The sequence below is a fragment of the Tasmannia lanceolata genome, unplaced genomic scaffold (assembly GCF_043159265.1).
Source record: "Tasmannia lanceolata isolate RefF3 unplaced genomic scaffold, GAP_Taslan_0.1 ptg000016l, whole genome shotgun sequence".
Lineage (NCBI taxonomy): Eukaryota > Viridiplantae > Streptophyta > Magnoliopsida > Canellales > Winteraceae > Tasmannia > Tasmannia lanceolata.
Window position 1 is genome coordinate 19,976,530 of NW_027518693.1, and position 27,920 is coordinate 20,004,449.

Sequence of the window (27,920 nt, forward strand, 5' to 3'; positions counted from 1 at the left end):
CTAGTTGGAACTATATAATCCTGAGTTTTATATGGTGTAACCTCATATAGTCCAATATTTTTTTCAAAAAGTACCGTAGGGCCCACACGCCCACACGATAGGATGATCCAAACCGTCCATTTGATGAGCCACAATGTGACTAGGTTGTGCCGCAAAAACAAAAAAACATTTACAAAGGATGATCCTAGCCCTCCGATCTATATAGGAAGCGCATATTATGGAAACCTCTATAGATCAGAGGGTTGTGATAATCGCGTAGAGTACATTTTGAAAAATAGTGGTCCATGGCGATACATTGTATAAAATCTCAGAGATAGGGGTGGCAACGGGGCCGGTCGGGGCCGGATGTTGGGGTCCCCTTCCCCTTCCCCTCTGCGGGGAATTTTCCCCCTCCCCTTCCCCTTCCCCTCTGCGGGGATGGTGGGGAATTCCCCTCCCCTCCCCGCGGGGAATATCTAATCCCCTTCCCCTTCCCCTCCCCGCATCCTTCGGGGACAAAATCCCCGCCCCGCCCCCTCTTTGGAACCCAACCAAATCAGCAAACAGAGCTTCTTTCTTCTACGTCCATTACAGACAATATTGTGATGAATGCTATGATTCTATTCATGTGATCAACAAACAGATGGACAAAATCAGAAATGCATGGATGAGACAACAAACATAAATAACAACAGGACCTCATCTTTCAGCAATTTTCTGCATAAAATATGGAATGATAAATAGGAAATGAGCACCAGGATTACCTTCATTAACAGGCAGCCAATGTGCAAAAAGTAACTATTTCAGTAGTCACAATGAACTTCAAAAGTCCATAAGTGGGCGCTCACACACGCAAAATAATGTTCATTAGTTCATTCTGTATAGCATGTTAACCCCCAGATGAGCATGAGAAATGAGAATGGAGAAGAGAACAAAATCAACAAATGACTTATTTCTTTAACTGCAATTCAGTCTAGTGCTGACATGAAACAAATTTCTAGTAGCTAAATTTTTCTTGTTGAAAATTAAAACCTGCAATCCAACCCTAAAATTCTGTTGGCACTACGATTTTTTGATAATTGCATACACTCAGCGTCTCAGGCTCTCAGCTTGTCTTTATTATTTCAACATCTGTGAAAAGGTTATTATAGTTCCCAAAATGCTCTCAGAAGCTAATTAAAAGGAAAAGACAAGCTAAGTTTATGTTTGGGAGAATCTTGTAGCCGATCCACAGAGTTTCTAGTAGTTTTCCTTAAAAAAAAAACTTAAAAATTTACAAAAAAATGGCATTGATTAGCGGGGCGGGGCGGGTTGGGGCGGGGACAACTCCATCCCCTTCCCCTTCCCCTCCCCGCACCGGGGAATTTTTATATTCCCCTTCCCCTTCAAATCGGGGAATCCCCTCCCCAAACGGGGCGGGGCGGGGCAGATCCCCGCCTTTTCGGGTGAAATTGCCGGCCCTACTCAGAGATATTATATGGTGGACGGCATACAAAAAATGCAGTGGACCCTACATTGTTTGGGCACACACTATCTACGTCAGGCCCCAATAAATGAACGGTTTGGATCACCCGAACAATGTGGGACCCACTGTCATTTTTGGTCTGCACTTGCATGCACAGCCGTCTACCATGTAAAATCTCTAAAATCTCAACTAATAATTAGGATTTTGATGACAGAAAAGGTAAGAAAAATGAAAAATTTCGGCATGCCCGAGACCACCTCTTCCCTGTAAATGTGTCCACATTTTGGTTCTCGAATTCCGTGCAAATAAGGAATCAAATGTTTTGTAATGCGAAATCTTGTTCTAAAACTCATACGAGTGCGTAATTCTTCAGAGAGAGAGAGAGAGAGAGAGAGAGAGTTCAGTTGCAGAAAATCAAGGTGAAGGAGATCCAATCTCAGAAACCTCAGATTGATCAAGCGATCGAGCGAAGATGAAGGAGAAGAGTTTGCCATTCATGACTTTCGAGCACAAGAGGTAAAAAATAAAAATAAAAATAAAAAAATAAAATCTTAGACGCTTCAGATCTATCACGTGTCCTTCAATCCACACTTCCGAATTGCTAGCGAATTTCTCTCTGCAAAATTACTCAAATTCTAGGGTTTCTCTTCTTTTTTCTTTTCAGTTTTTTCTTCTCTTTTGTATTTTTCGATCTAACGGTATGTTAATTTCCGAGAATTTCACGTGATGCGACTTCCGATTTTTGTATTGTCTCGTCGATCGATTTTCGTGCATATGGTGATTTTGCTATTCGTACACCATCTAGGGTTTGATCAAGGCAGTATCGGATAGACGAGAGTTCTGTTTAGTTTTTATTTTATTTTATTAGGCATGGGAAGATTATCCTGTTTTGTCGAATTATGCATTTGGAATTTAGGGTTTAGAGCTACTGCTTTGGGATCTGTGTCTGGTTTTGTTTACTACTGGAATTTGCGTAATGGCGATGCGAGCCGTCTTGTGGATTAGGGTTGGAATTCTTTGTCTATTGTAATTCAGTATAGATTTGGAATTTAGGGTTTAGAGCTACTGGTTTTGATTCCTGTTGCGATCTGTGACTGGTTTTGTTTACTACTGGAATTTGGGTAATGATTGGTGCGAGCCATCTTGTGCATTAGGATTGGATTTTTTTTTGCAGATTGTAATTCATTATAGATTTGGAATTTAGGGTTTAGAGCTACTGCTTTTGATTTCGGTTGTGATCTGTGTCTTGTTTTGTTTACTACTGGGATTTGCGTAATGGTGATGTGAGCCACCTTGTGTATTAGGATTGGAATTTAGGGTTTAGAGCTACTGTTTTTCATTTCGGTTGGGATCTGCATCTGGTTTTGTTTACTATTGGAATTCGATTAATGGCAATGCAAGCGGCTGCCTTGTCCATTAGGGTTGGAATTCTTTGCTGATTGTAATTCAGTAGACCTTCTATGGCAGTTGAGTACAGGTAAAATGACCCTTAGTGTCATCTTTAACATGCCAGCTTTTCGTTTCTGATTTTCTCTGTTATTATAAATTTTAATTCCTGTAAGAAAAGGACCTAATATTGTGGCATTCACTTTCACTTTCACTTTCTTGTCGTATTTGAGAGGCGTGTACATAGGATAATTTGTAGCCAGATTTCGAACTCTGATGAACTTGGAATTTGCAGGGATGCATATGGGTTTGCAGTGAGGCCTCAACACTTACAGAGATATAGAGAGTATGCTACTATCTACAAGGTAATACCTCGATTTGTTCTTTTTACTTTTCATTTTTCTTTTGGGTGAAAACTTGCTGCCTACCAATAGGTTTGCTTCTTGTGATTATTTATTCATGTTGCTCTTTTAGGAAGAAGAGGAGGAGAGATCGGACAGATGGTCGGATTTCCTGGATAGACAAGCAGAGTTTGCTCAGATGCCCATCAATGGGTTATCTGTGGAGGAAGACAATGCAGCATTGCAGCCTCAGGGTGAAGAGCAGGAAGTGGAAAGTGTAGGGAAGGATGCAGAAGAGGAGAATTCGAGTGTGGAAAATGGCATTGGCTTGGAAAAAACTGTTTCAGAGGAGACAGTGACAAAGGTAAAAAGAATCCATAAGCTCCAAATATGGGCTCAGATAAGACCCTCTCTTGGTGGCATTGAACATCTGATGAGTTCTCGTGTCAAGAAGAGGAAAAGCTTTTCGAAAAATGAGCAGGATTACCCTAGTGGAAACCATCTTGCAACGATTGAAGAGGCAAAACCCTTGAAGGGGGGTTCCGAAGATGATTCTGAGGAAGAGTTTTATGATGTCGAGAGATCAGATCTGATTCAAGAGGCGCCCTCAAGTGACAATTTGAGCGTATCCACAATGTCAAATACGGCCTCTCCTGAACCCCTCGTTCCTTGGAAGGAAGAGCTGGAGTGCCTTGTTCGCGGAGGAGTGCCAATGGCACTTAGAGGAGAGGTAAATTCAGTTACATTGGGTTTGCCACTTCTCTTCAAGTTTATATCTTGGTTTGTAAGCTTTATCCTTCCTTTCTCTTTGTAATACAGCTATGGCAAGCTTTCGTGGGAGTGAAGACACGCAGGGTGGAGAAATATTACCAAGATCTGCTGGCTCCAGACACCAATGCTGATGGTGACAAGGAGCGAGATAGTTTACTTCCAAATAACACCAAGGAGTCAAAGAAAGACCGCCCCGAGAAATGGAAAGGGCAGATTGAGAAGGTCATTAGATGCATGGACTTTCAACTCAAAAGTTCGATCTTGTGAATTCATTGGTGCTTCCTTGGTTTGGATGATAAATTTAGTAAAGTTTCTCGTTGGCCTGATTTATATGTTGTGATTCAGGATCTGCCTCGAACTTTCCCTGGTCATCCTGCTTTGGATGAAGATGGTAGAAATGCTTTGAGGCGTTTACTTACAGCATATGCTCGGCATAATCCATCTGTGGGATACTGTCAGGTACTTGGGTAGTTGAAGCAATTAGGTGTCATTTCCTTCGTGCAATTTTTTTCTTGTTCCTTTTTAGATGTGGATGAAGAGTATAGGAGCACTGATTGCCTCAAATTTGTTCCCTGTACACAATTTGATGAAGTAGTTTCTCAGACTTCTTTAAATTCTAAGCTCATTTATGTATGCATTTGCCTTTTATGTTCTCTTTTGTTATAGTAGGAAAAAAGATAACGTGCTTAATTATGAATATTTTACTACCAGTATCACATTTCTGTAATCAATATAAGAATTTTTTTTTTTGAATTAACCATACTCTTCGTAAGAGGATAAGATATGATCTGTTCCAAATTGAATCATGGGTTTTGATTTTGGTCTCCTTCAAAAAATGCTGATCCAAAGGCTGCATGGAAACCATAACCATTCTCATAAATCGGTTCCTAACTTGAACTTGTTAATTTTAATGGTTTCCAGTGCTTTTCCCACCTCCAGAAGCCTCAGGAATAGGTGAACGTAAGTGGATTAAGAAATGGGCTTCATGTCCTGGTTTATCTTGACTTGTGAAAATTGAGCCTAGTGCCCAATCTCATAGGTCCTCATGGTGGAAGAAGGTATTAGTGGTCCCAAGCATGGTGGTGGGTTAGAACTTAGAAATTGATGCAAATTGTAGGCCTTTCAAGCGGCATATGTGCCTATTAGGACTTTTATGAGTTTATTTTCATGTTATTTAGTTTCTAGGACATTTATTTCCATATTATTTAGAGTTAGGATTTTTTGCTCTGATACCAAATAATGCAAAGCCTAGGCTCTGATACCAAAACTGATGTGATCCTGGGGGAGGGGAAATAGGAGAAAGAGGAGGAAAGAGAAGAAGGAGAGGAAGAGAAGAAAAATAGAAGAAGAGAAGAGTAGAGGAGAAAGAGGGAAGGAAGAAGAATAAGAAGAAGAGGAAATGGTAGAAGAAGAGAGAGAGAGAGGGAATAAATCTGTATTCTCAATTCATTAATTCATCAAAAGTTAAAATCTCTAATGCATGTGGCCTATATAAAGGCAATGGAAATAAAATCCCATGAAAACAAAATTCCTCTCTAAATAACATGGAAATAAATGTTCTAGAAATTAAATAACATGAAAATAAACTCGTAAAAGTCCTAATGGGCACATATGCCGCTTATGGGGCTTATAATTTGCATCTCAACCCTTCAATAAAGCTAGTCACTGAAATCCCCTCCAATACACCAGGGGTCCGTTCGGTTCGGATTGCGAGAATCGGTATCGTTATCTAATTCCAATTTAGGCGATTTCGGCATTTGGTTTCGTTTGCAAAATGGAATGAGAAACAATACTTAACTCCGATCGGAAAAAAATGAGGGAATATTTGGCGCCTTTTGTTTCCTGCCCAAGGGGGTGGTATTCTGATTCTTGGAATGGTGAGAAAAAATGGTTAAATCTCCTCCCAATATTAGTTCTTTGACGAGGAACTATAGCCTCGCGTTGGGTTTTCTTGAACTGATCTGCCTAGATCGATTTCTATCTCTACGCCCCCTTCTGTGTTTATACTTAATTGAACAAGGGTTAGATAATATAAATGATTGGTAATATCCAAACCCTAATTTTATAATCTTGATATTTGAACTAGGGTTAGATTAATAATTGCGTAATTGGTAAATTAATTTTATTACCACTTCTAATTAAGCCAAGAATTTTTAATTAACCAATTTACCCCCGCTCTTGGGTTGCCACACTTACATTTCAACTTCCTTGACTCTCGAGATCCCTCATCTGGTCTCTCTCCATGTGGTGCTCTAGCAAGCTCACTATTCAAATCAAGGGGTCCTGGAACTCCTGCCGTTTTCGGCTCATTTCGCTAATGTTTCATTCGTGGATTCTCTGAATCTTTCAGTGAGGGATCAATCAATTCTTTGGGCACTCCTTGAGTCTTCCAAACACATTTATTCGGTGTCCTCCCAGCAGAGTTGAGTTGTTTTTATTCCCGAATAACCAAAGATTTGTACATCTTTCCCCACAGGGTCTGTATAAAGCATGCTCAAAGCAACCAATGCCCCCAAAAATCTTTTCCATTGGGATTCTGAGACCTTTGGAGACAACCCAGTGTATCTTGCATCACTTCCTCAAGGGCCAATCACTCCAAGCAAGTATCGCACCATGTCAAAATCTAATCCAGGGCACGAAAGCACCCCGATTTCTCCCCAGCTCAGTGTATCAGCATTCCCTCCCCATTGGAAACATTCCAAGGCAATGGTCTGCCATCTGAAACCTCTTTGACAGAGCTCAGGGGTAAACATCTCCTCAGAACTTATGTCTGCTATATCGTAACATTCACAATCCCTCCACTTTAAAGGAATATAGTCTTCTTCTGCCACCAAAGTCATAGCTAGATTAGAGATTTTTGGATAATCATATTCTATCACTAATTTCAATTAGCCTTTCTGAAATCTTCATCGTTTGTACTTGGGTCCACATCTGCACCTTGTTGGGCAATCATCTCAGCTGCAGTACAATCGATCTGTCTTCTTTTCACCAATAACTTCTCTTTTTATGAATGGGAAGGTTGTCTCATGTCTAGCAATTCTATCCTGTTGGGAAACAAGGGTCGAAAAAGTATCTACCGAGATGGGCAAGATGATATGTGTACCTGGATCGACCGGGCCACTTATGGAGGATGTTAGAAGGACTGGAAGATGTTGACGAATTGCATCAGAGTTGGACTCCATCGTAAAAATCTGCAGGTTGGGCCGAAACAGTTCCATGTCTGTTATTAGCATTCTGCCTCCAAAGGAAGAGAATGGCTGGATCATCGAACTGTCTTGAAAGGGTCTCGATCATCTGAGCATTTTTGGGGGGTCGCAACATTGCCTTCTCTCCACTGGGGAATATGATAGGTCGATTAGGTTGGGTAAGCCTCGGGGACAAGACGTCCCAATTTTCAAAACAGGCAAAGGGCATGAACCCTCATGGGCCATTAAATATAAAACGGACCCTGAGGTATCAGTCGTTGGCGATAAGGGCCCAGCCAAAAATTAGCGGGGACTGTTGTACCTCTTACTCTAACTAAATATATATTGGACTGCCAGCCAATCTCCCCTTTAACTTTTGGAAATCAGTATTTACCAGACTACCACAAACATGTTAGCGGGCACTATTGCATCTGACTCTTAGCAAAATATTGTGGACGACCAGCCCATCTTCCCTTTAACGTTGAGCTAATGTAAAATGTTGTTTCATCTTTAACATTGTGATTTTCTTTATCCCCCTCACTTTTTTTCTCTTTGGTATATTTTTTACCCAAGTTCTAGTTATTTGCATTCAGATAGCTTAAGAATTGCATTATAATAGCACTAGTGAGTTATTCCTACGACTCTTAATGGTGGTTAGAAGTTCGGTTGAGTAAAGAATCCAACCTGATCAACCAAGAGTCTGGCCACTAGACGCTATTATGATTCCAAACCATAAATTAAATTACCCCGAAAAGCTGACAGCGCCAATTTGTACTTTTCAGGATTGTGGCAACATTTCCCCCCCTTTCTTTCTTCCCTCGAATTCTAATTATTTCTCCTAGGAGAAGACCGTGTTGTTATGTAATTAAGTTTTTGTTTGTATTTTTAGTAGTACCCACTAGGGTGCAACTTGGGTGGGCTCAACCCGAACCCAACGGGTTCAACCTGGGAAAAAGTCAGGTTGGGTTGAGTTCGGCTTTGGGTTGAGGGCTTGGGCAACCCGACTCAGGTGAACCCGACATTTTTAATAAAATTTTTAATTTTTAAGCTAAAAATCTCGGGTCGGGTCGGGTTCGGGTTGGCAAAAAGGGTTCCTCGGGTCGGGTTGGGCTGGGCTGAACCTCGTCGGGTTGGAACTCGGTTCGGGTTCGGGTTGAGCAAATGGTTGTTCGGGTCGGGTTCGGGTTGGCCTCAACCTGACCCAACTCGACCCGAGTAGCACCCCTAGTACCCACAACTCAGCATGTGGGTCTGATGATTCTATGTTTTTTCCAGGTTCTTTCTCAAGCAGCCATTGTCTGAATTTCACACTGCTAATTTTGTGTAAACTGTCTCAAGTCATGTTATTAGAGTTCTCTTTCTAATTAGAATTTCTGAGAGTTGTGTCATGCATTTAGTTGTTAATGTCAAGCTTCTATGATACAATATTCTTTTGCTGTATTAAAATAAAAAAAAAGTTGTTAATGTGTCCACCTGTTTCTTTTATGCATAGTCTTTTGTTAATGTGTCCACTTGTTTCCTTTATGCATATAGTCTGTACATGTATACTTCAATTAAAAAACAGGCATAGAAGGTTTGGGCTGGGTCATTATAACTTTATATGTTTGTGATATGTGCCAGAATATAAAAATATCACGTGGGTCCCACATTTTCTGTGGTGATCCAAACCATTCATTTGCAAGGCCCTATCATAGATATGGTGTGTACCAAAAATCAGCTCCATAGGATCATCCTAACCCCTCCATTTGTGGAGGACAAAAATGGGCAGATTTGTGGACAAAGAATGTCTGTCCATTTTGACCTCCACAAATGGATGGGTTAGGATGATCCTATGGAGCTGATTTTTGGTACAGACCCCATCTATGCAAGGGCCTTTCAAATGAATGCTTTGGATCATCCTAACAAAGTAGGCCCCAATGTGATTGGGCGCTTAAGCTCACCATAAGTTTGGTGAGCTTAAGCTCACCAACACTTTCCTCATATGTGTATATATATATATATATATATATATATATATATATATATTGTAATGTGGCATACCTATGAAATAAGGTCTATGCGAATATTTTTTTTTAATTTCTTCAACTGTCAGCACTTTGTTATATCCATTTATATTATTTTTAGTATGCCTCTTGTAAGACTTACTGGTGGTGTTTTCTTGGAATTTATGCACATGCAGGCCATGAATTTCTTTGCAGGCTTATTACTGCTGCTAATGTCCGAGGAAAATGCTTTTTGGTAATTCTGCAGCATTATTCGTTATAAACCCTTTTGAACTGGTGTGTGTCATGAGTTACTTTGTTGAAGAACAGTTAGAATGATGCAGACATGGCTTTTGACTCTAAAAGATGATTAATTGCATTCATATATATATATATATATATATATATATATGCATTTGTTATATTGTTCCTAATTCTGATGGAGTCCTTCAGGGCTTTGGTGGGTATCATTGATGACTACTTCGATGGCTACTATTCAGAGGAAATGATTGAATCTCAGGTCACATTTATTATGTTGCTTATGAATTTACAGTTGAGATTTTCTAGCAATTAGTTTCTAATTTCTTTTATGTTCTCTCTTTCTGAACTAGAGCTGTCAGTGAAGTAGACCAGTGAACTGGATGACTGCAAATGGCTAATCTTATGGAGTTAGAGAATTTTAATATAAGTTGTTTTGTTGCTTCAGGTAGACCAACTTGTTTTTGAGGAGTTAGTGCGCGAGAGGTTTCCCAAATTGGGTTTGTCTTTTGCTATTTTAGTTTGTGTGTTTTTTATTATCAGAAAAAAAAATTCATTCAGAGCCAGTTGAGTAGTTTCATATTTTCTATTTTTCTGGTGCAGTTAATCATCTGGATTACCTGGGTGTGCAAGTGGCATGGGTAACCGGACCCTGGTTTCTCTCCATTTTTGTGAATATGCTTCCCTGGGAAAGCGGTCAGGTTTTACTTTATTTCATATCGCAATATCTTTTAACGAGGAATGCTAAACTCAAGTGAGCCCTTGCAGAAATAAGCTGAAAGGGCGCCCCTATTGCCTGCACCTCACCAAAGTGCATTTATAAAGACTTTGGTGCCATGCAGCCAATGGAGGTGCCCTTTCAGCTTATTTTTGCAAGGGCGCCCCTGAGTTTAGCATTCCTCTCTTTTAACTAATGACTATAATTCTATGTTAATGTGCTGAATACTCAGTCATCATATTGATCTTTCCACTTGCATGTGTTTCAAGATGTGGGGTGATAGTATCTAATGCCAAAAAAGCATCTCTAGTTCTGATGGGCTTTTTTCTTCAGTTCTTCGCATGTGGGATGTGCTTCTGTTCGACGGAAATCGTGTTATGCTATTCCGGACAGCGCTAGCGCTGATGGAGTTATATGGTACTGGGTAATTCACATTTGGTTTTATGATCAGAATAATAAATTTTAGGGCATATTGGTTTTGAAGTATTGAACTGTTAATTAACCCAGTTTCATTCCTTTATTTATTTGTAGGTCCCGCATTGGTTACAACAAAGGATGCTGGTGATGCAGTTACTTTGTTGCAGTCTCTCGCTGGCTCAACCTTTGATAGCAGCCAACTCGTCTTGACTGCCTGCATGGGTTATCAAGCTGTAAATGAAGCAAAATTGCAAGAGCTTAGGAAAAAACACCGACCATCAATAATTGCGGCTATGGAGGAGCGGTCTAAAGGGCTTCGTGTTTGGCGGGATTCCCAGGGTCTCGCATCTAAGTTATATAGTTTCAAGCACGACCCGGGGTCGCTAATACCAGAAACAAATCCAACAGAAGGATCTGGTGACCATGCAAATGGGGATGTGTGTATTTCAGAGTCTCATTCAAATAATATCGATGAATTTCTTAATAGTCTGAGAGGAGATGCTGATTTGGATTCTGTACCTGATCTCCAAGAACAGGTACTTTTTGAGTTCTTCATTAGGATATCTCTATGTTTTTCAAAACAGGAAAGTGAAAATAATTGATCTGATATTTTTTATGATCTTTGAAGGTCCTTATATAATTTAATGTTGACTTTCAGGAACATTTTAGATAATTCTAATTTTATGTTCATGCTGGGATATCCTTAATCATTAGGTTTTTACTCCCTAATCATGCTTAACATGGTATTTGTCTCCTGACCTAGGATTTCAAAGTTTGGAGCTCAGGTCGTGAATCTAAGAATTTTTTCAGTGAGAAAGCATTGGTCATACCTAAGAGGGAAAATTCTGTCTTGATTTCTGCACTTTCTATTTCTTGATATGGGACATCAACATTTCGGTGTGTGATGTCAGCAATTTTTAACATGGTCTGAATCATGAGGGCTTTGAAAAATCTTGGTTTTATTAAGTATATGGTGATTTCACTTTGTTTCGTAGAGTGATTTGGCGTGCATTTTATGCAGGGAAATGTACGAAGGGTGCGTTAGGTATTTATATATATTTTTTGAAAATTGACAATTTCATTGATGCTATGAAGATTACATTGGGGACAAGGGGTCCCTACTTGCATTACATAGAATCAATTAAGGGTGGCCAGGAACATACTCCTAGGCCAGTAAAAACCAAAAGAAAAGATCTTCTAGGTCAATCGCTACAGGTAGGTCCACACTTCCATACGCTGCCACCATGCATAATAACTATTTCACTTCCATTTCAAATTCTTCATCTACTACCACAGTCGAGAGTACCTTCACCATTCCCCCTTCCTTTCTTTTACACTGCCCAATGGTTTCAATTGATTCGAATTCAACAAAAAGTGCCATGTTTGTGGGCCCTATCAGGTCATATGTGTGACCTGTCTCGCCACACAGACTTCTCCACCACTTTCGAGTTGGCGAATTCGATTTTCAAAAATCCCGCTCAAAGGCCTGATGCTATTGTGCACCCCTAATTGTGCACGATAGCCAACCCATCGAATCCGATCATCGGCGGCCTCCACCTTGCGCCACCGCCTGTCCCGGGAGATCCCCATTAAACCACCATTCCAAAAAACCCAAGTCTAAACCTAGAGACCGACATTATTCATCCCAACTTCTTCCTCTTCACCTCCACCAGAGCCTAAAACCCTAACCCTACGCTCCTTCCACCTAACCCTAGAGACCACCATTGTTCACACTAACATTCTTCCTCTTCACTTCCACCAAACCCTAAGACCTAACCCAACCCTACCTTCCAACTAACCCTAGTCTTACCTCCACCCTCAACCACTACCTCTCCAGCCACCACCTTCCACTACTCCAGCTAACTATCTGTAACCCAAAACACCTATCCTAACCTAGCACCCCGACCCTTCTAGCCCTAACCTTGCACCCCGATCAAAACCATCTTTTAGCCCTCAATCTCCAGACGGCAACCCCAACGCTATCTTCGGCTACCCTCACCTCGGCCACTCAACACGGCCCCCAGATCCGGCGACCCACGCCTTCCAAAGCCCTTTGCTGGTCAATCGCCGCACCATTTCCGACATTTCACGAGGGGGAGGAGTAGGGCTGTTCATTCGGTTTAAACCGAACCGAATAGTCCTAAATTAACCGAACCGAAAAATTTCGGTTTCTCTAAAATGGTAACCGAAACCGATAACTGATCTAATGATAACCGAACTGAACCGAAACCGAATAATAATTTTGGTTTTTCGGTTCGTTCGGTTATAGCCGAATTAAGTTTGTGCAAATTTTAATGTGAGTTATTGAGAATCATAGTAAAGGAAAAAATAGCAACAGGAAGAAGTTGTAGTTTCAAAGTAACGAAAAAAATAACCTTTTCTTAGTTGCTTCTTGATGCCTTGCTTAGATGCCTTATCTTAGTAAATAACCTTGCTCTTGATGCCTTAACCTTTTCTTTACAGAGAGGTGAGAGGCGAGAGGCGACCGAGGAAGAATAAAAATAAAAAAATGCCCAAATCCTCTTCTTCCTCTTTCTTCTTCTTCTACCTGAAGTTGAATCTTTTGATAGAAGTGTTGGGGGCTGCAGATTACCATCCAAATGCCATTTATTGCTCCATGCTTTTTATATTGACACTCCCCCAAACAATGAGAATGAAAAACACGTGTAGGTTTTCTAGGATGAAAGCAAGAGTAATGAATGCTTTTTTGCTTTTTTCAACGACTGGAAGAATGCTTTTTGACTTTTGAAAGAGAAAGGAGTAATGAATGCATGAGAGAGAGAAGAAGAGCAATAAATAATTGTCCTTTTCCTTATGTTTTCTAGTGCTGTACAGCTTATTCTGTTCTCGAAAAGTGAAACCGTAATTTTGACGAACCCCTACATCGGTTTTCGGTTTAACCGAGATTTTTTCCCACGAAAACCGCAACCGAAACCGATAACCGAATATTGGATATTTTTAAAACCGAAACGGAAACGACCCACCTTCTAACCCAACCGATATAACCAACCAACTTCGGTTCGGTCTGTTATTTCGGTTTTAACCGATTTATGCACACCCCTAGGGAGGAGGGTTTGGAATAACTGGCCGTCTCACATAGGCTCATTTTTCAACAGATTGTCTTATTCATGAGGTGGTTGCTCTCTCATGCAACAACCGCCCTGCAAAATGCCTTTTACGATGGTCCCTAGCAAATCCCTTAAAGAAAAAATGGCCAATAGTTAATCAGCGAAGAGAAAATGCCTTACATGTTGGATGGTTAGGATCATCCATTGATGAAGAGTTTTGGGATTTGTCTATCCACGGTAGGTATTTATATTTTCTCATGTATATTTAGGAAACTATATGGATGTTTTAGATTGCTTTGGTCATATTTGAAATATAGTTTTTCCTTAGGTTGACTACTAACCTTCATATAGTTTTCATTGATTTGGAGAAAGCATATGATAGGGTTCCCAGGAGTGTTATGTGGTGGGTCTTTGAAAGGAAAAAAGTGCTTACTAAATATGTTCATGTGATTAAGGATATGTACGATGGAGCAGTAACTAGTGTCAGAAGCACGGGTGGCACGTCTAGTGAGTTTCCAATTACAATAGGACTGCACCAAGGATCAGCTCTAAGACCTTATCTTTTTATGCTAGTTAATGGATGAGCTTACGGAGGGTATCCAGGTTGAGGTGCCGTGGTGTATGTTATTTGCAGATGACATAGTATTAATCGACGAAACCAAAGCAGGAGTAAATGCTAAGTTAGAGTTATGGAGAACTACTTTGGATTCCAAAGGTTTTAGACTGAGTAGGACTAAGACATAGTATATGGAGTGCAACTTTAGTAATGTAAGGAGGCAGGACGAGGATGTAGTAAATATGACTGGACATGAGGTACCTAAGAGGGATATCTTTCGCTATCTTGGTTCAATTCTACATTAGGAAGGAGAGATTGAAGAGGATGTTAACCATAGAATAAGAGCAGGTTGGTTGAAGTGGAAGCTTGCCTCAGGAGTTCTGTGCGACTGCAAAATCCCTACCAAGTTGAAGGGAAAGTTCTATAAGGCAGCTGTGAGGCCAGCCATGCTGTATGGCTTAGAATGTTGGGCCACCAAGAAACAAAATGTGCATAAGATGAGTGTAGCGGAGATGCGAATGCTTGGATGGATGTGCGGCCACACAACGTTAGATAGAATTAAAAATGAAGACATTCTTAAAAAGGTGGGGGTGGCACCAATTGAGGAGAAGATGAGAGAGCACCGCTTAAGATGGTTTGGACATATCCAACGTAGGCCTTTGGATGCTCCAGTGAGAAGAGGCGACTCGTGCCAAGTTGATGGAGTAAAAAGACGTAGGGGCAGACCGAAAACAACTTGGGTAGAAACAATGAGGAAAGACTTGATAGCTAGGAACATAATAGAGAACATGATCTTGGATAGGATAGAATGGAAGAAAATGATCCACGTAGACCTATGTTGCATGGATTCTTTGCCTCCCTATGCCGAATCCGTGTTGACACGTCTCCACATGCGAATCGGACATGGATTCACGTGGGATACACCTGGATTCTTGTTGTAGCCGTGTCCCGCACGAATCCTGTTTTTTTCGGGCGAATCCGTCATTTTTCTGCATGAATCCTATTCATCGTTGTCTCTTTTAAAATGTGAATCCTATATATTTTCCCTTTAAATGTGTTTTCTTAGCCTTTTTTTATATGAAACCACAACCCATACTCTTTTCATAAAAACCCTAGTGCCTCGATACACGAAAATTTTCATGAATATATATACATATGGATATACATACATACATATATATACACATATTTAAATTTTTAATTTTAAAATTTTATTTTATTTAAAAATTACCGAATCTGAATCCTACTTTTGAGGGCTTGCCAAATCCAAGACCTTGAATCCGTGTAGGATCCCGACACACGAATCCGAATCCATGCAACATAGATGTAGACGAACCCAACTAGAGCTAGGATTAGAGTCGCGTAGATTCCTTTCACCTTCTTCATGAAATTTTTCTAAAGGATTCATTTAGCCGACCCCAACTAGTTTGGGATAAAGGCTTTGTTGAGTTGAGTATTTTATTTTTATTTTTGGGATAGGTTAGATGATGTTTAGTCTTTAGTCCATTTTAGGAAAATTAGTTCTTTGGAAGGTGGGTTCTTTTAGGAATGTTTGTTTAGAAATGGGTTGATTGGCTCTTTCTAGGGAATCTAGTGTCACATGACTTGTAAGAGATTTTAGACTTTTATTATTCGTCTTAATAAGATGAATGAATGAGAATCCAGAAGAAACAAGTTAGGGTTTGGGGAGTTATTTTTGAGTAAAAAATATTTGAATCCTCACTTGGAGTTTGCTCGCCCTTTTCCCTCTTTTTGATGGTGTATACCTCTCTTTCTCTCCTCTTTCCTTGGGTGGATCAAAACCATGTCAAGACCAACTCGTTTTGCATGTTATCTCATGATGTAGGTCAATCCAAGAAAATTTAGGGAAAGGTAGATATTCTCATGCTAGGTTTAAGAACTTGGCAGATGAGTTTTTTCATTTTCGACTAAATGACAGTCTTGGCCCATACCAAGACAGAATTTACATGCATAACATTTGAATGATCTATTATGCATCCGTTCAAACACGTTTCAGGATGTCTTGTTGAAAAGTTTCGATTGGAACATTGATGTTTCACGAAAATATCACATTTTGCACGTTGGGACCCTTTGTGTTTCAAAATGCTTCAAAACGTTTTGATTGGAACATTGATGTTTCTCGAAACTCCGTAATTTATTCTGAGAAATGTTTCAATCAGAACATTGATGTTTCAGGGAACTATCGTATTTTATATTTTTTTCGGGATTGTTTGATTAATGTAAGTTTGGGATGTGTCCAACGCATTGTGGGGTGCTCAATTAGGGTGGTACCTATCAGCTTGTACGTATGTTGTGTATGATAGGCTGCTCAGGGTCTCTATAAGGGTGTTACCTTTGATGAGACCATTTCATATGCACACACACACTCACACATATATACATATAATACACAACACACATATATTATATGTATGTATACTCATGTATACATAGAAAAATCACGGACTGTAGATCTCGGACATTATTTGGCTTTGTTTATCAGTCAGTACTTTATACTAAACCCTATCATATTCAACACATTTTCTCTGACATTGATTAGCGCCAACAAGAAACTTTGATGAGTGATATATTCAATATGCCATATGCGTTCACTGATTTTGCTTTTGGTTCAATAATAACAGTCTTTTTGCAAAGAAATTGATGTATGGTATCTTTCTTAGTGTATCAATCGTAATGGCATGACATTGTCAATATTACCCCGTAACTTTTCTGAATCTTTAAGGAATAACATTTTGGGTCCAGGTGGTGTGGTTGAAAGTCGAGTTATGCAGACTGATCGAGGAGAAAAGATCCGCTATCCTCAGGTTGGTATTTTTATGATGTAAAGTTTGGATCTTTCCCCTTTTTTCTTTTTACTTTCCTTATGTCTGGTGAGATGCTCATGACGGAAATCATCTCACTCAGAGTAATGAGAGCGTTTTGGCTGATATACTCAAATGTAAGAAAGGAGGGCAAACCAATATCAATTAAAAATCCGCCCATATACTTACCTAGTAAACTTGGCATTACACCTCTGAATTGGATCAAATTGAGAGTGAGTGACAGTTCACCGTATTTATAGAGCCCACTTCAATTCCCTGGTAGAGGTTCTGGAATGGACTTCTGCACCTTTCTATCGGTGCAACTAATAGGAACCTATAACGATCTATGTTGCATGGTTTCTTTGGTGCAACTAATCTTTCCCTCATCCTGAGATTTCTAAAACTGAAAGATATCTAATACCCGGAAACATGGGACGATCTTCTACTCTTTCACTCGTTAGAAAGAAGGCCGAGAAATCAAATAACGGCGGACGATCTCCTTCTCTCGTCCCATCCAAAATTTTGAGGAAATCCAAGATTCTAAAATCCGTGTATCCAAACGGCCCCTTAATGCCTCGAATCTTGTTTTCTTGTTTCTCAAAAGGAAACATGGTCGACCCTTTCTTCTACACGCTCGTGCGTTTACACACAAAATCAGCATGTTCAAGTATAACTTCAATGGTTCTGCTGTTGGAAATCCTAGGCCGATGGGTGTTGAGGGCTTTTTAAGGAATCATGGTGGTGACATCCTTCTTGGCTTATCCTGTCCACTGGGAAGAACTAACTCTAATGAGGCAGAGGTTCGGGCCCGCATCATCGGTCTACAGTTGTTTGTAGATGAGAAGCTGGAAGGAAAACTTGTGTAGGGTGGCTCTTAAAACGACATCACATGAGCGAAGAAAACCTGTCTGTGGAGGTTAGCTGGGATTGTAAATGAAATTTTAATTTTTAGTTTTAGTTTTTCTATTTCTTTTTCCAGCATCCCCCGTATCACGAACGAAATTGCTGATTGTCTTGCTATGGGCAGTGTGATCAGGGACTCATTTTACATGGGGAAAAGTCTGTGCCCTCTATAATTTGTGTATTTTTGCTTTAATAAAGTGTTCGTTAATGGAGAAAAAAATCCCACCAACAGCCCTGCACAGGAACAAGTCCCCTAGTTTAACCAGGAATTTTACTTCAATTACTTATATTTGGCTATGCTTCTTTGATCTTGGATACCTCATGCAGTTTTTAGTCTCCCTAATGCTTTAGAACTTCCTTTGTCTCATATGATTGCTTTTCTGACATGGTAGGCTTTTAAAGGGCTACCTTGAACCATCAGGAATTATATCAGAACCACTGATGATATCTAGATGGAGAGGTTTGATTGACCAGAATTCTGGAATCAAACAGTTGAAAGGTAGTTATAAGGATCTTTGAATGGTAGTTGATTCTAGAAACGTGAAATGTTATAAGGATCTGTAAGTTGTAGGGAATTCTGGCAACGTGAACTATTTTAAGGATCTGTAACAGGTAGGGAACTCTGGAAACATGTTTTTTCCTTTTCTTTTTCTTTTTTTTTGAAATGGTTAATAACGGTAATGGGGAACTCTGGAAACATGTAATACTTCCATAATGTGAAATCTTATTTTTTATGGATTGGAAAAATATAGAAGATCATTATACTCAGTATAATTTATAAATGATCTTGGTTACAGATTATCTTGCCACAAAGCAGAAATTTCATACTTTCAAATTCTATTTTTTTATTTGATTCTTTTGGCAGGGCTGAAGAGCTTGAGACAGCACTCATGGAGATGGTCAAGCAGGATAATAGACGGCTTTTGAGTGCAAAGGTAGTACGCCTGCAAAAAAAATGGCCTTTGCTATGTTGTTATCTGCTTCTAGTGTTTATCAGTTAATTTCTCAAAGAAATATGCCTTCAGTTGGTTTTTAAAAAATGGTACAAAACAACATTAATCTTAATCTCATTCTCTTTTCTCAGCTCAAACCACAAGGAGGAAATCTCCGGATGTTAACTTATGTAATTTTGGAAATTTTCATCTTAGTAGGGAACCATCCCCCACTAGCACATTCCGAGAGCACCTTTTATGTAATGGGGCACCTTGGCGAGGGAAGGATTGGATCAATTAGAGCTTCATGTTGCTCTAAATTTACTTCTATTATAATTATTTTGGTTTTTATAGTATTTTTCTATGTTTTTTGTGCAGTTTGACCCTCCACTGATATGGAATTTTGTCTCTATAGCTCTGAGAGGAAATAGCAATTTCTTGAATTCTGGTGGTCAATCTCAAAGATGTCAGGAGTTCTTTTTCTAGCCATGTATAGTGAATTGAGACTCTGTATACTTCTAACCACATGTTCTCAAAAGGAAACAAGGTCAACTCTTTCTGTACATTTCCATCCTGTAACATAGTAGACAAGTGATCTGAAACCAGTCGTTGAAGAACTCTCTGACTAGTCCACACAAAATGCTCCTCCCAATCCCGAGATACTAGGAAATTGTCCAATCACGCCATCAAAAAATCCTTTATTTTATTTTGTTTTTGGCTGTTGATTTTTATTGATTAAGAAATTGTAAAAGAACCTCAACCGAGATGGTCAAGGGCTACAACTTAACAGAGGATTCTCTATATTTTTCGACTATGTGAACCTCCCTACCACGCACAGTAAATCCACGAGTACATTCCTACTAATGAACTCATTAAAGTTCCTCATAATGGTAATCACCCTCCTATGCCCCATCTTTTCATGTACATCTCCTCTACTCCCAGATCCCTTATTAGGGTGCCTTCACTCCTCATTGACAAATAAATGATAATTTACTAATTACTAATGAGATTCCCACCATGTTCAAACTTCAAACACGAGAAGGGAACTTTCACTTAGTTGTTTATGCACAAATACTCCAAAAGGGATATGCTTGCATTATGCATATTAAATGTGTGCTCAATCAATCATCAACTCACCCAAGTCAAATCAGTTTTACCTTTTCCAAGTTCTCATCCGGGTCTCATTTTTGCTCCAATTAGTCCGATTAAAACTCCTTTGACTCAAACAAGTTAGTTAAAAATTCATCGCATCATTGACTTGCCTGAGTTGACTCCTTTTTTCCTTGCCCGAGTTTGTGTTTTTATTGCTCTGTACTTAAACTGTTACTCGTGATGCTCAGTGCTCCATCAATTACTGTTTAGAAGTTGAGGATGCTTGTAGATAGATAACCACCATAGATATGTTCATTGTTCACCATATGAATACTTTGAAGCAGATGGATATCAGACATTTCTAAAGTAATCAAACAGATTAGGTAAATATGTTATTCTCTGATTTTAAGTTACAGTTGGAGGTCTTATATTTTATATTCCCAGTGGCGTCATTTTATATAAAATATTAGAGAATATTAAGTATTAGAAAACAAGTCAATCATCTCTACCCCTTGGTTTGGAAAACACTTAATTTCTCTTCTGATTATGTCTACACGGATATTTCCTTTTGATTGTTTCTAACAAAGATATTTTATCTGTGTTTCGAGTAATGTGGGCCAAAAGATGGATGGATTTAACCGGTGTTTTCTTGACCATAATAGTTATGAAAATTTTCATAATCTGAAATTCTCTACGAATAAGCAGAAAGTTAAAGTTAATTTGCCTCAATGCTTGTACTTGTAACAATGGAGACGGCTTGGCTCGGAAAGGAGATCATAGGTACTCATCCACGCTTGGATATATGATAATGATGATCAAAACTGAACCTATTTCTAACGACCATAAGGTCGATATATCAGCTTCTCCTATGATCTCTTATATCTTATATCACTAGATTTTTCTAGTAAGCGTTAGAAATAAGAGATTATAAATTACCAATGTAGGAACAATGTCACTTCCTGGTCTAAGCATAGGATATAAGAGATTATAAATTTATGGAGCATTAGTTATGAGAGCTCAAATTGTATATTATTCTTCATTTATAAGGGTATTCTTGTATTCTCCTTATATATTCTTGAACATTTCTAACAAATTAAACATGTTGCATGCTTATCTCGTTGGCCATTGATGTATATGGAGTGTTAGCCCTCTCCTTGTGTGATTGGTACTTCTTCCCGGAATATTGAAGACAATCTTGATTCTATGGTTGAGGGTGTTCAGGTGTGATCTGGTGGGTGCGTTCCATAATGCATATAGCACCATGTTATTAGATGCAGACTCTCTGAGACCAGAAGTAGAGGCGCTTACATGGGGTGTTGTAGACTCTTTCAATGCATGAGTGGAGGCTCTGAGATAGGTCTGAATAAGCTGCTCCTTACACAGCTAAGGGGGGACTCTGGAATATATGGGTTAACGGGGTCTTTAACATGAAAGTGGCATAGATCCTTTTATATGCTTTGATATACCCGGCAAGTGATGTCTCACTTGGCTTTCTATGTTCATAAGGAGGTTTATGGAACTTCCCAAAGTTTGGATAGTCATGGCTTTTCTATATCTGATGTCAGGGTTCAGGGTCCTATAATCTCTTCATATTTTTCTTTGCACTTTATGTGTATAATTTTGATGCATTCGATTGTAACTATAAACAGAAAAAGTGTAATTATTGAAGGTGACTCAGCAAACGTGCTGGCATGGGCATGCAAAAAGTCTTCTAGCCTGTGGAAGCTGGCAAGTATTTTATCAGAAATCTTAGACCTTTCTTCGATAGTTTGCTCAGAGTTTATCCATATGAGGAGGTCTGCAAACGATCGTGCCAACAAGCTTGCGGAAGGAGTGGAAAAGTGATGGTGACGTGTGATTCTAGGTAACGACAGATTGATTGCAAGTTCGGTGGGCTGCAGGTTAGGTGCCTAAGGTGGGGGGACATCTCATTCCCCAATCAATGTACTTCGGTTTCTGCATTAATAAAGTGATTAGTTACTTCTCAAAAAAAAAAAAAAAAACATTCAATTGTAACTACAAAGCAGAAAAAATGGCAGGAGAGGTTACTATAGGTTATATAGAGGTTTTACCTGAAACTTGATTCTTATTCTTCTTGAAATCAACCGAAGTTGAATAACCATTTTATTACCACTATGTTTTAAAGTAATTCCTTAGGATGGCTCCCTTTTAGGTAAGTGATTCCCCTTCTCCCATATTTATGTATTTCTTTATTACTTGGGTTGTTGGGAACAGCATGAACTGCATTTCAGTATGGATCTAAGGTTTTGTGCAGCTTTATCTGTCTATGAAAATTCTTATGGCATCTTCACTAGTTAACGATCTTTAAGATACTTTTTGAACCATCAAGTAAGTTGTCTATGTGATGAGCAACTGATACTCTAGTGTTTTGTTCTGACTTGGCTGCCTGCTCCATGTAGGTTTCCTTAACCTCAACTCGCATACTCTGAAAGTCTTTGTTCTTGCTTAAAGCATCTGAGTGTCTGCTATTCAAAAAAAAAAAAAAAAACACATCTTAGTGTCTGTTCTCCCTTTTACAGGTTGAGCAGTTGGAACAGGAGGTAACTGAGCTGCGGCAAGCCCTTGCAGACAAGCAGGAACAAGAACATGCCATGCTCCAGGTCTCATTTTCATACTTTCTGTACACACTATTTGGGCAATGCTGTTTTTTTTCCTTTTTGAATGATTATTTGGGGAAGGCTGTTCTCTTTATCTTTTATTCCATCTTATTCTTGGCGTTTCATGGGTTTTTCTAATGGTATCTATAATTTTGCTAACTACTACACTATCAAAATCACTATAGGTCTTGATGCGAGTAGAGCAAGAACAGAGGGTAACAGAGGATGCTCGCAGATTCGCTGAGCAAGATGCTGCCGCTCAAAGATATGCTGCTACAGTGCTTCAGGTTCTTTCCTGTCTTGGGCTTTCAGTTAAACTCGAAATGATTGTAAATATATGTCAGTTCTATTCTTGGAGAAATAGGCTCTTAGTAGGGGTGCAATTCTGGTTGTTTCTTAAAGGAATGAACAAATGGAGCTTCTCTAATGATATGTATCCAAATGATTCATTAAGATTCAATTTTCATTTGAACATGTCTTTTCATTTTTTGAGCTGTGAAGCCAAAGAGCAGTTAACCAAATCAGTATAGAAGTCAGATAAATTGTATCAGTTGTCGGAAGTTGGAACACTCTAGTTTGCAGAGGAAGCCTCCATATCTGATGATTGATGATAATTTAGTTTATATATGTAGCGCCATATCTTTCTCAGGGTCTAGGCGCAAGTTCTGATTGAATATAAGTCTTCAGAGTTTACAACCAGGTTGTAGTGTCTTAGATAACGGACGTAATGTTTTTAAGTTCATCAGAACCAGCATTAACTGGATTCTGATGTAGTTAGTTAGTAGTGGAACGCTCATTCTTGAGAATAGTATCTGAGAGTTGTCGCTTAGAAGGCAAGAACTTCATAGGATAGGATGTCTACCTTTGATTGCAATTTGCGGCATGACTAAGTACTCAATTCTTGATTTTGGTAAGTCGCCCTTGCAGTATAGTGAGTGTTTGTAAGAATAGTTTTAAATTTCATCCGAAATCCGAAAATCCGGTTGGGACCGAAACCAAAATTTCGCAAAATTCAAAATATCGGATTTCCAAAATTTCAGCCGAAATTACGGGAGAAATTCAACCTTTAAAAAAAATAATATATATATAGAGGAAACTGTTGGTGAGGTTAAGCGCCCCAATCACATGGGGGCCCACTTTGTTAGGTGATCCAAAGCATTCATTTTAAAGTCCCTTACATGGATAGGGGGTGTACCAAAAATCAGCTCCATAGGATCATCCTAACCCCTCCATTTGTGGAGGACAAAAATGGACACACAAATCTGCCCATTTTTGTCCTCCACAAATGAAGGGGTTAGGATGATCCTATGGAGCTGATTTTTGGTACACCCCCTATCTATCATAAGGCCTTTAAAATGAATGCTTTGGATCACCTAACAAAGTGGGCCCCCATGTGATTGGGGAGCTTAAGCGCACCATAGGTTTGGTGCGCTTAAGCTCACCAACCGTTTTCTCATATATATATATATATATATATATATATATATATATATATATATATATATATATATATTATTACGAAATTTTGGCCGAAATTACCGAAATGATTAATTAATTATATTTTTACTGGATTTCGGCCAAGACCGAAATTGGGATCGTAACTGAAATTTAAATCCATTTTTGTAAGTACGAATCTTGGACAAGGTCAGTTAGTGAAAATTTTCTAGTTTCATTCTTAGAGAGACCACCTCTGTTCATGACTACAAACAGGTATGGAACTTTCTATCATACCCACTCTCCTATTGGCTGCAGACCTGTTATTCACACTGAGAAATCGTTATTCTAAATCTTAATCCTGCAACACAATCTTCGTTCCAGTTTCTATTATCACTTGTATCTGTAATATATGCTTAGCTAAATCCCTGTTTATTACTGAGATATTAGGACCTGATTGTCGTGTTTTATTTTGGATGTGCTGCGTGTTTTATCGAATCTTATCTGCTATCTGCAGGAAAAATATGAAGAGGCCATGGCTTCACTTGCGCAAATGGAGAAAAGGGTGGTTATGGCAGAAACAATGTTGGAGGCTACATTGCAGTACCAGTCTAGCCAAGTTAAGGCACAGCAACCTTCACTTCAATCTCCAAGGTATACATGTCAATTCCTTTGTTGAAATGGTTATTCTATATGTGCCTACGTGTCTTACTTCTATGTTCTTATTTTTGCATGGGTTGGCTTCTACTGGGCTTAAAATCCCTCTGTATTCATATCTTTCTATCTAAATGCGTTCTGTGCAGAGCTGCGCATCCAGATCCTTCAACCCAGCCGGACATCCCTGCAAGAAAAATTGGTTTGCTCTCTAGGCCATTTGGACTTGGTTGGCGTGACCGGAATAAGGTAAAATTTAAAGTTTATACAAATTTTCCTTGAAATCCCTTAGGTACCTCTATGCCATTGCGAAATCTTGAGGATAAGTCACTGGAATTGGGATATTTCAGACCAGCCATCAATTTAAGCAAGGATAGGTGATAGGCAGTGTTTTTGTCCCATTAACCAGCTAATTAGAGAGGACTTCTTGGTGGTAAAAGCATTTTGAAGTAAATTTAAAAGGCTCTACCGGAAAAAAATGGAAATTTAAAATGGTTCCCTGTCGAATCTAATGAAGGCATTGCATCTTTGTCTTGCCGCATGTATGGTAGTTTTTGTCTACTTAGAAATTGAAAAATTCCCAGAGAAAGTAAACTATCTTTCGTTTTTTCTTGTGAATTTTGTCCAAAAACTAACAGTTTTTCTTGATTGGCAAGATTTTCTACCTACCCTAGGTTCTCAGGCACTCCTGTTTGTTAGCCATCCATTGAGTTCATTTACCATCCTCTTATCGGAACTTAATGAACTCACTATACAACCAGAAAACAGTACATTAACCATATTTAAATCATTAGGACAAATATTATCCGATGAAACTCGAGCTCTTTTCATCTCTAGAGTAAGTTCAGTTCCATCAAATCTATGCAGGGGAAACCGGCCAATGCTGAGGAGGCCAGCGAAGGAAAAACATCCAATGAGGAGAGACAGAACCCAGAAACTCTACAGAAAGACATAAATGGTCACCAAGAGTCTCAGAAATAGAAAAGAAAACATGGTGCATCAGTGGAAAACTGCGAAGGAGTAAACACTCTGCCCGTTGTCCATATTCTGCTCGCTGGAGATCTGTATGTTACAAGAAGTTTTGGGGTAAGTTTAGTTAACCCCTGTTCTGTTATGTTAAATGCAATTCAGAATAGGCTCTGCAATTCCCTTGTTTATAATTCATTAACAGGATCAATATAAGATGTTGTTCAAAAAAAAAAAAAAAAGTTCAATATAAGAAAAAAAGCATTTGGGGCATCCATTAGTGATTTATATGCAGAAAAGGATGGGAAAAAAAAAAAAAAAACATTAGGAAATGACTGAATGTTGGGTCTCTACATCCCATCCATGGATGAATAATGTTTTCAATTTTCTTTCACCTTTTATCCTCCATTAGAAAGAAAAAAAAACTTGTGGTGTTTTATCTTTATGCGATTCCTTGAATTTGTTCTTTGTTTTCATCAGCCATGTTTACTTCAACCCCCTGATATCTGATTGCAAGAGGTCACTTAATCTATCTTCTAAGAAGAGATATTAAAAAAAGGTAGAATAGCCAAAAAAAAGTATGACAGTATTTGGTCCCACAAATTAATTTACTTACTGTGGTGTTACAATAATATGTAGTTAAAGTTTTCTTTTATTGGCTACTACCATGTTTTAATAATGGACCGAACCCACCTTGTCTTTTATTATTTAACCAGCTGTGAAAACAAGGCTCTCAGAAGCCAATTAAAAAATAATCGGTAGTGCCAATATCAGTATCATTTTTATATGGAATCTGCTCGTAACATGTATACAATTTTCTAATGGAGCAGCAGTCTCCAATAGGGGTGACAACGGGGCGGGTCGGGGCCGGATGTTGGGGTCCCCTTCCCCTTCCCCTCTGCGGGGAATTTTCCCCCTCCCCTTCCCCTTCCCCTCTGCGGGGATGGTGGGGAATTCCCCTCCCCTCCCCGCGGGGAATATCTAATCCCCTTCCCCTTCCCCTCCCCGCATCCTTCGGGGACAAAATCCCCGCCCCGCCCCCTCTTTGGAACCCAACCAAACCAGCAAACAGAGCTTCTTTCTTCTACGTCCATTACAGACAATATTGTGATGAATGCTATGATTCTATTCATGTGATCAACAAACAGATGGACAAAATCAGAAATGCATGGATGAGACAACAAACATAAATAACAACAGGACCTCATCTTTCAGCAATTTTCTGCATAAAATATGGAATGATAAATAGGAAATGAGCACCAGGATTACCTTCATTAACAGGCAGCCAATGTGCAAAAAGTAACTATTTCAGTAGTCACAATGAACTTCAAAAGTCCATAAGTGGGCGCTCACACACGCAAAATAATGTTCATTAGTTCATTCTGTATAGCATGTTAACCCCCAGATGAGCATGAGAAATGAGAATGGAGAAGAGAACAAAATCAACAAATGACTTATTTCTTTAACTGCAATTCAGTCTAGTGCTGACATGAAACAAATTTCTAGTAGCTAAATTTTTCTTGTTGAAAATTAAAACCTGCAATCCAACCCTAAAATTCTGTTGGCACTACGATTTTTTGATAATTGCATACACTCAGCGTCTCAGGCTCTCAGCTTGTCTTTATTATTTCAACATCTGTGAAAAGGTTATTATAGTTCCCAAAATGCTCTCAGAAGCTAATTAAAAGGAAAAGACAAGCTAAGTTTATGTTTGGGAGAATCTTGTAGCCGATCCACAGAGTTTCTAGTAGTTTTCCTTAAAAAAAAAACTTAAAAATTTACAAAAAAATGGCATTGATTAGCGGGGCGGGTTGGGGCGGGGACAACTCCATCCCCTTCCCCTTCCCCTCCCCGCACCGGGGAATTTTTATATTCCCCTTCCCCTTCCCCTTCCCCTTCAAATCGGGGAATCCCCTCCCCAAACGGGGCGGGGCGGGGCGGATCCCCGCTTTTTCGGGTGAAATTGCCGGCCCTAGTCTCCAACTGCATTTAAAGGGGATTGAAGTATAGGAGGTAGGTTAGGCTGAAGACTGTTTGAGCACGTTTGGCTACCATGAATTAAGTGAATAGAAGTAAAAGAAGAAAGAAAGAATGAAAACAGCCTAGCATGTGGGCCTTAAGTGACTAGAGAAGGGGATAAAAAACTAAGAAAGAAGAAAACAGAGTAACTTGTGGGCATATACTGATTTTAGGGTTGCAATTTGGGTAGGGCTCAATCCGAACCGATGGGGTTCCACAGCAGGTTGGGTTGGCATTTCCTCGGATTGGGTTAGGATAGGCTCTCACATATTCTCCTCCTTTCCTCATAAGAAGCGTGTACTTGGGCTCCATCAAAGACATTAGAGCCAACATTCTAGGTCTGCTAAAGAACTA

The 27,920-nt window shown here is 39.3% G+C and overlaps 1 protein-coding gene across 2 annotated transcripts; it reads left to right on the top strand.

Moving 5' to 3' along the window:
• The first annotated feature begins 1,648 nt into the window (after positions 1-1,648).
• LOC143848827 (uncharacterized) lies at positions 1,649-26,023 on the top strand. 2 transcript variants are annotated; one of them, XM_077357893.1, is made up of 18 exons: positions 1,649-1,960; positions 3,126-3,195; positions 3,305-3,901; positions 3,991-4,164; positions 4,288-4,401; positions 9,307-9,365; positions 9,563-9,629; positions 9,816-9,867; positions 9,971-10,063; positions 10,419-10,502; positions 10,617-11,038; positions 16,890-16,951; positions 18,717-18,786; positions 22,416-22,496; positions 22,679-22,780; positions 24,445-24,581; positions 24,731-24,830; positions 25,449-26,023. In XM_077357893.1, exons 1-18 carry the CDS (start codon positions 1,917-1,919, stop codon positions 25,560-25,562), a joined length of 2,442 nt encoding a protein of 813 aa, XP_077214008.1. In that variant the 5' UTR covers positions 1,649-1,916; the 3' UTR covers positions 25,563-26,023. The 2 variants fall into 2 exon arrangements, with proteins under 2 accessions (XP_077214008.1, XP_077214009.1); XM_077357894.1 differs by lacking the exon at positions 1,649-1,960 and adding an exon at positions 2,048-2,921.
• Positions 26,024-27,920: the final 1,897 nt, after the last annotated feature.

Excerpts from the sequence above, each read along its gene's own strand:
- LOC143848827 (XM_077357893.1), top strand. The coding sequence starts at position 1,917 with ATGAAGGAGAAGAGTTTGCCATTCATGACTTTCGAGCACAAGAG. Across the intron at positions 10,503-10,616 it reads AGCGCTGATGGAGTTATATG|GTCCCGCATTGGTTACAACA; the intron begins GTACTGGGTAAT and ends ATTTATTTGTAG. Across the intron at positions 24,831-25,448 it reads GTTGGCGTGACCGGAATAAG|GGGAAACCGGCCAATGCTGA; the intron begins GTAAAATTTAAA and ends AAATCTATGCAG.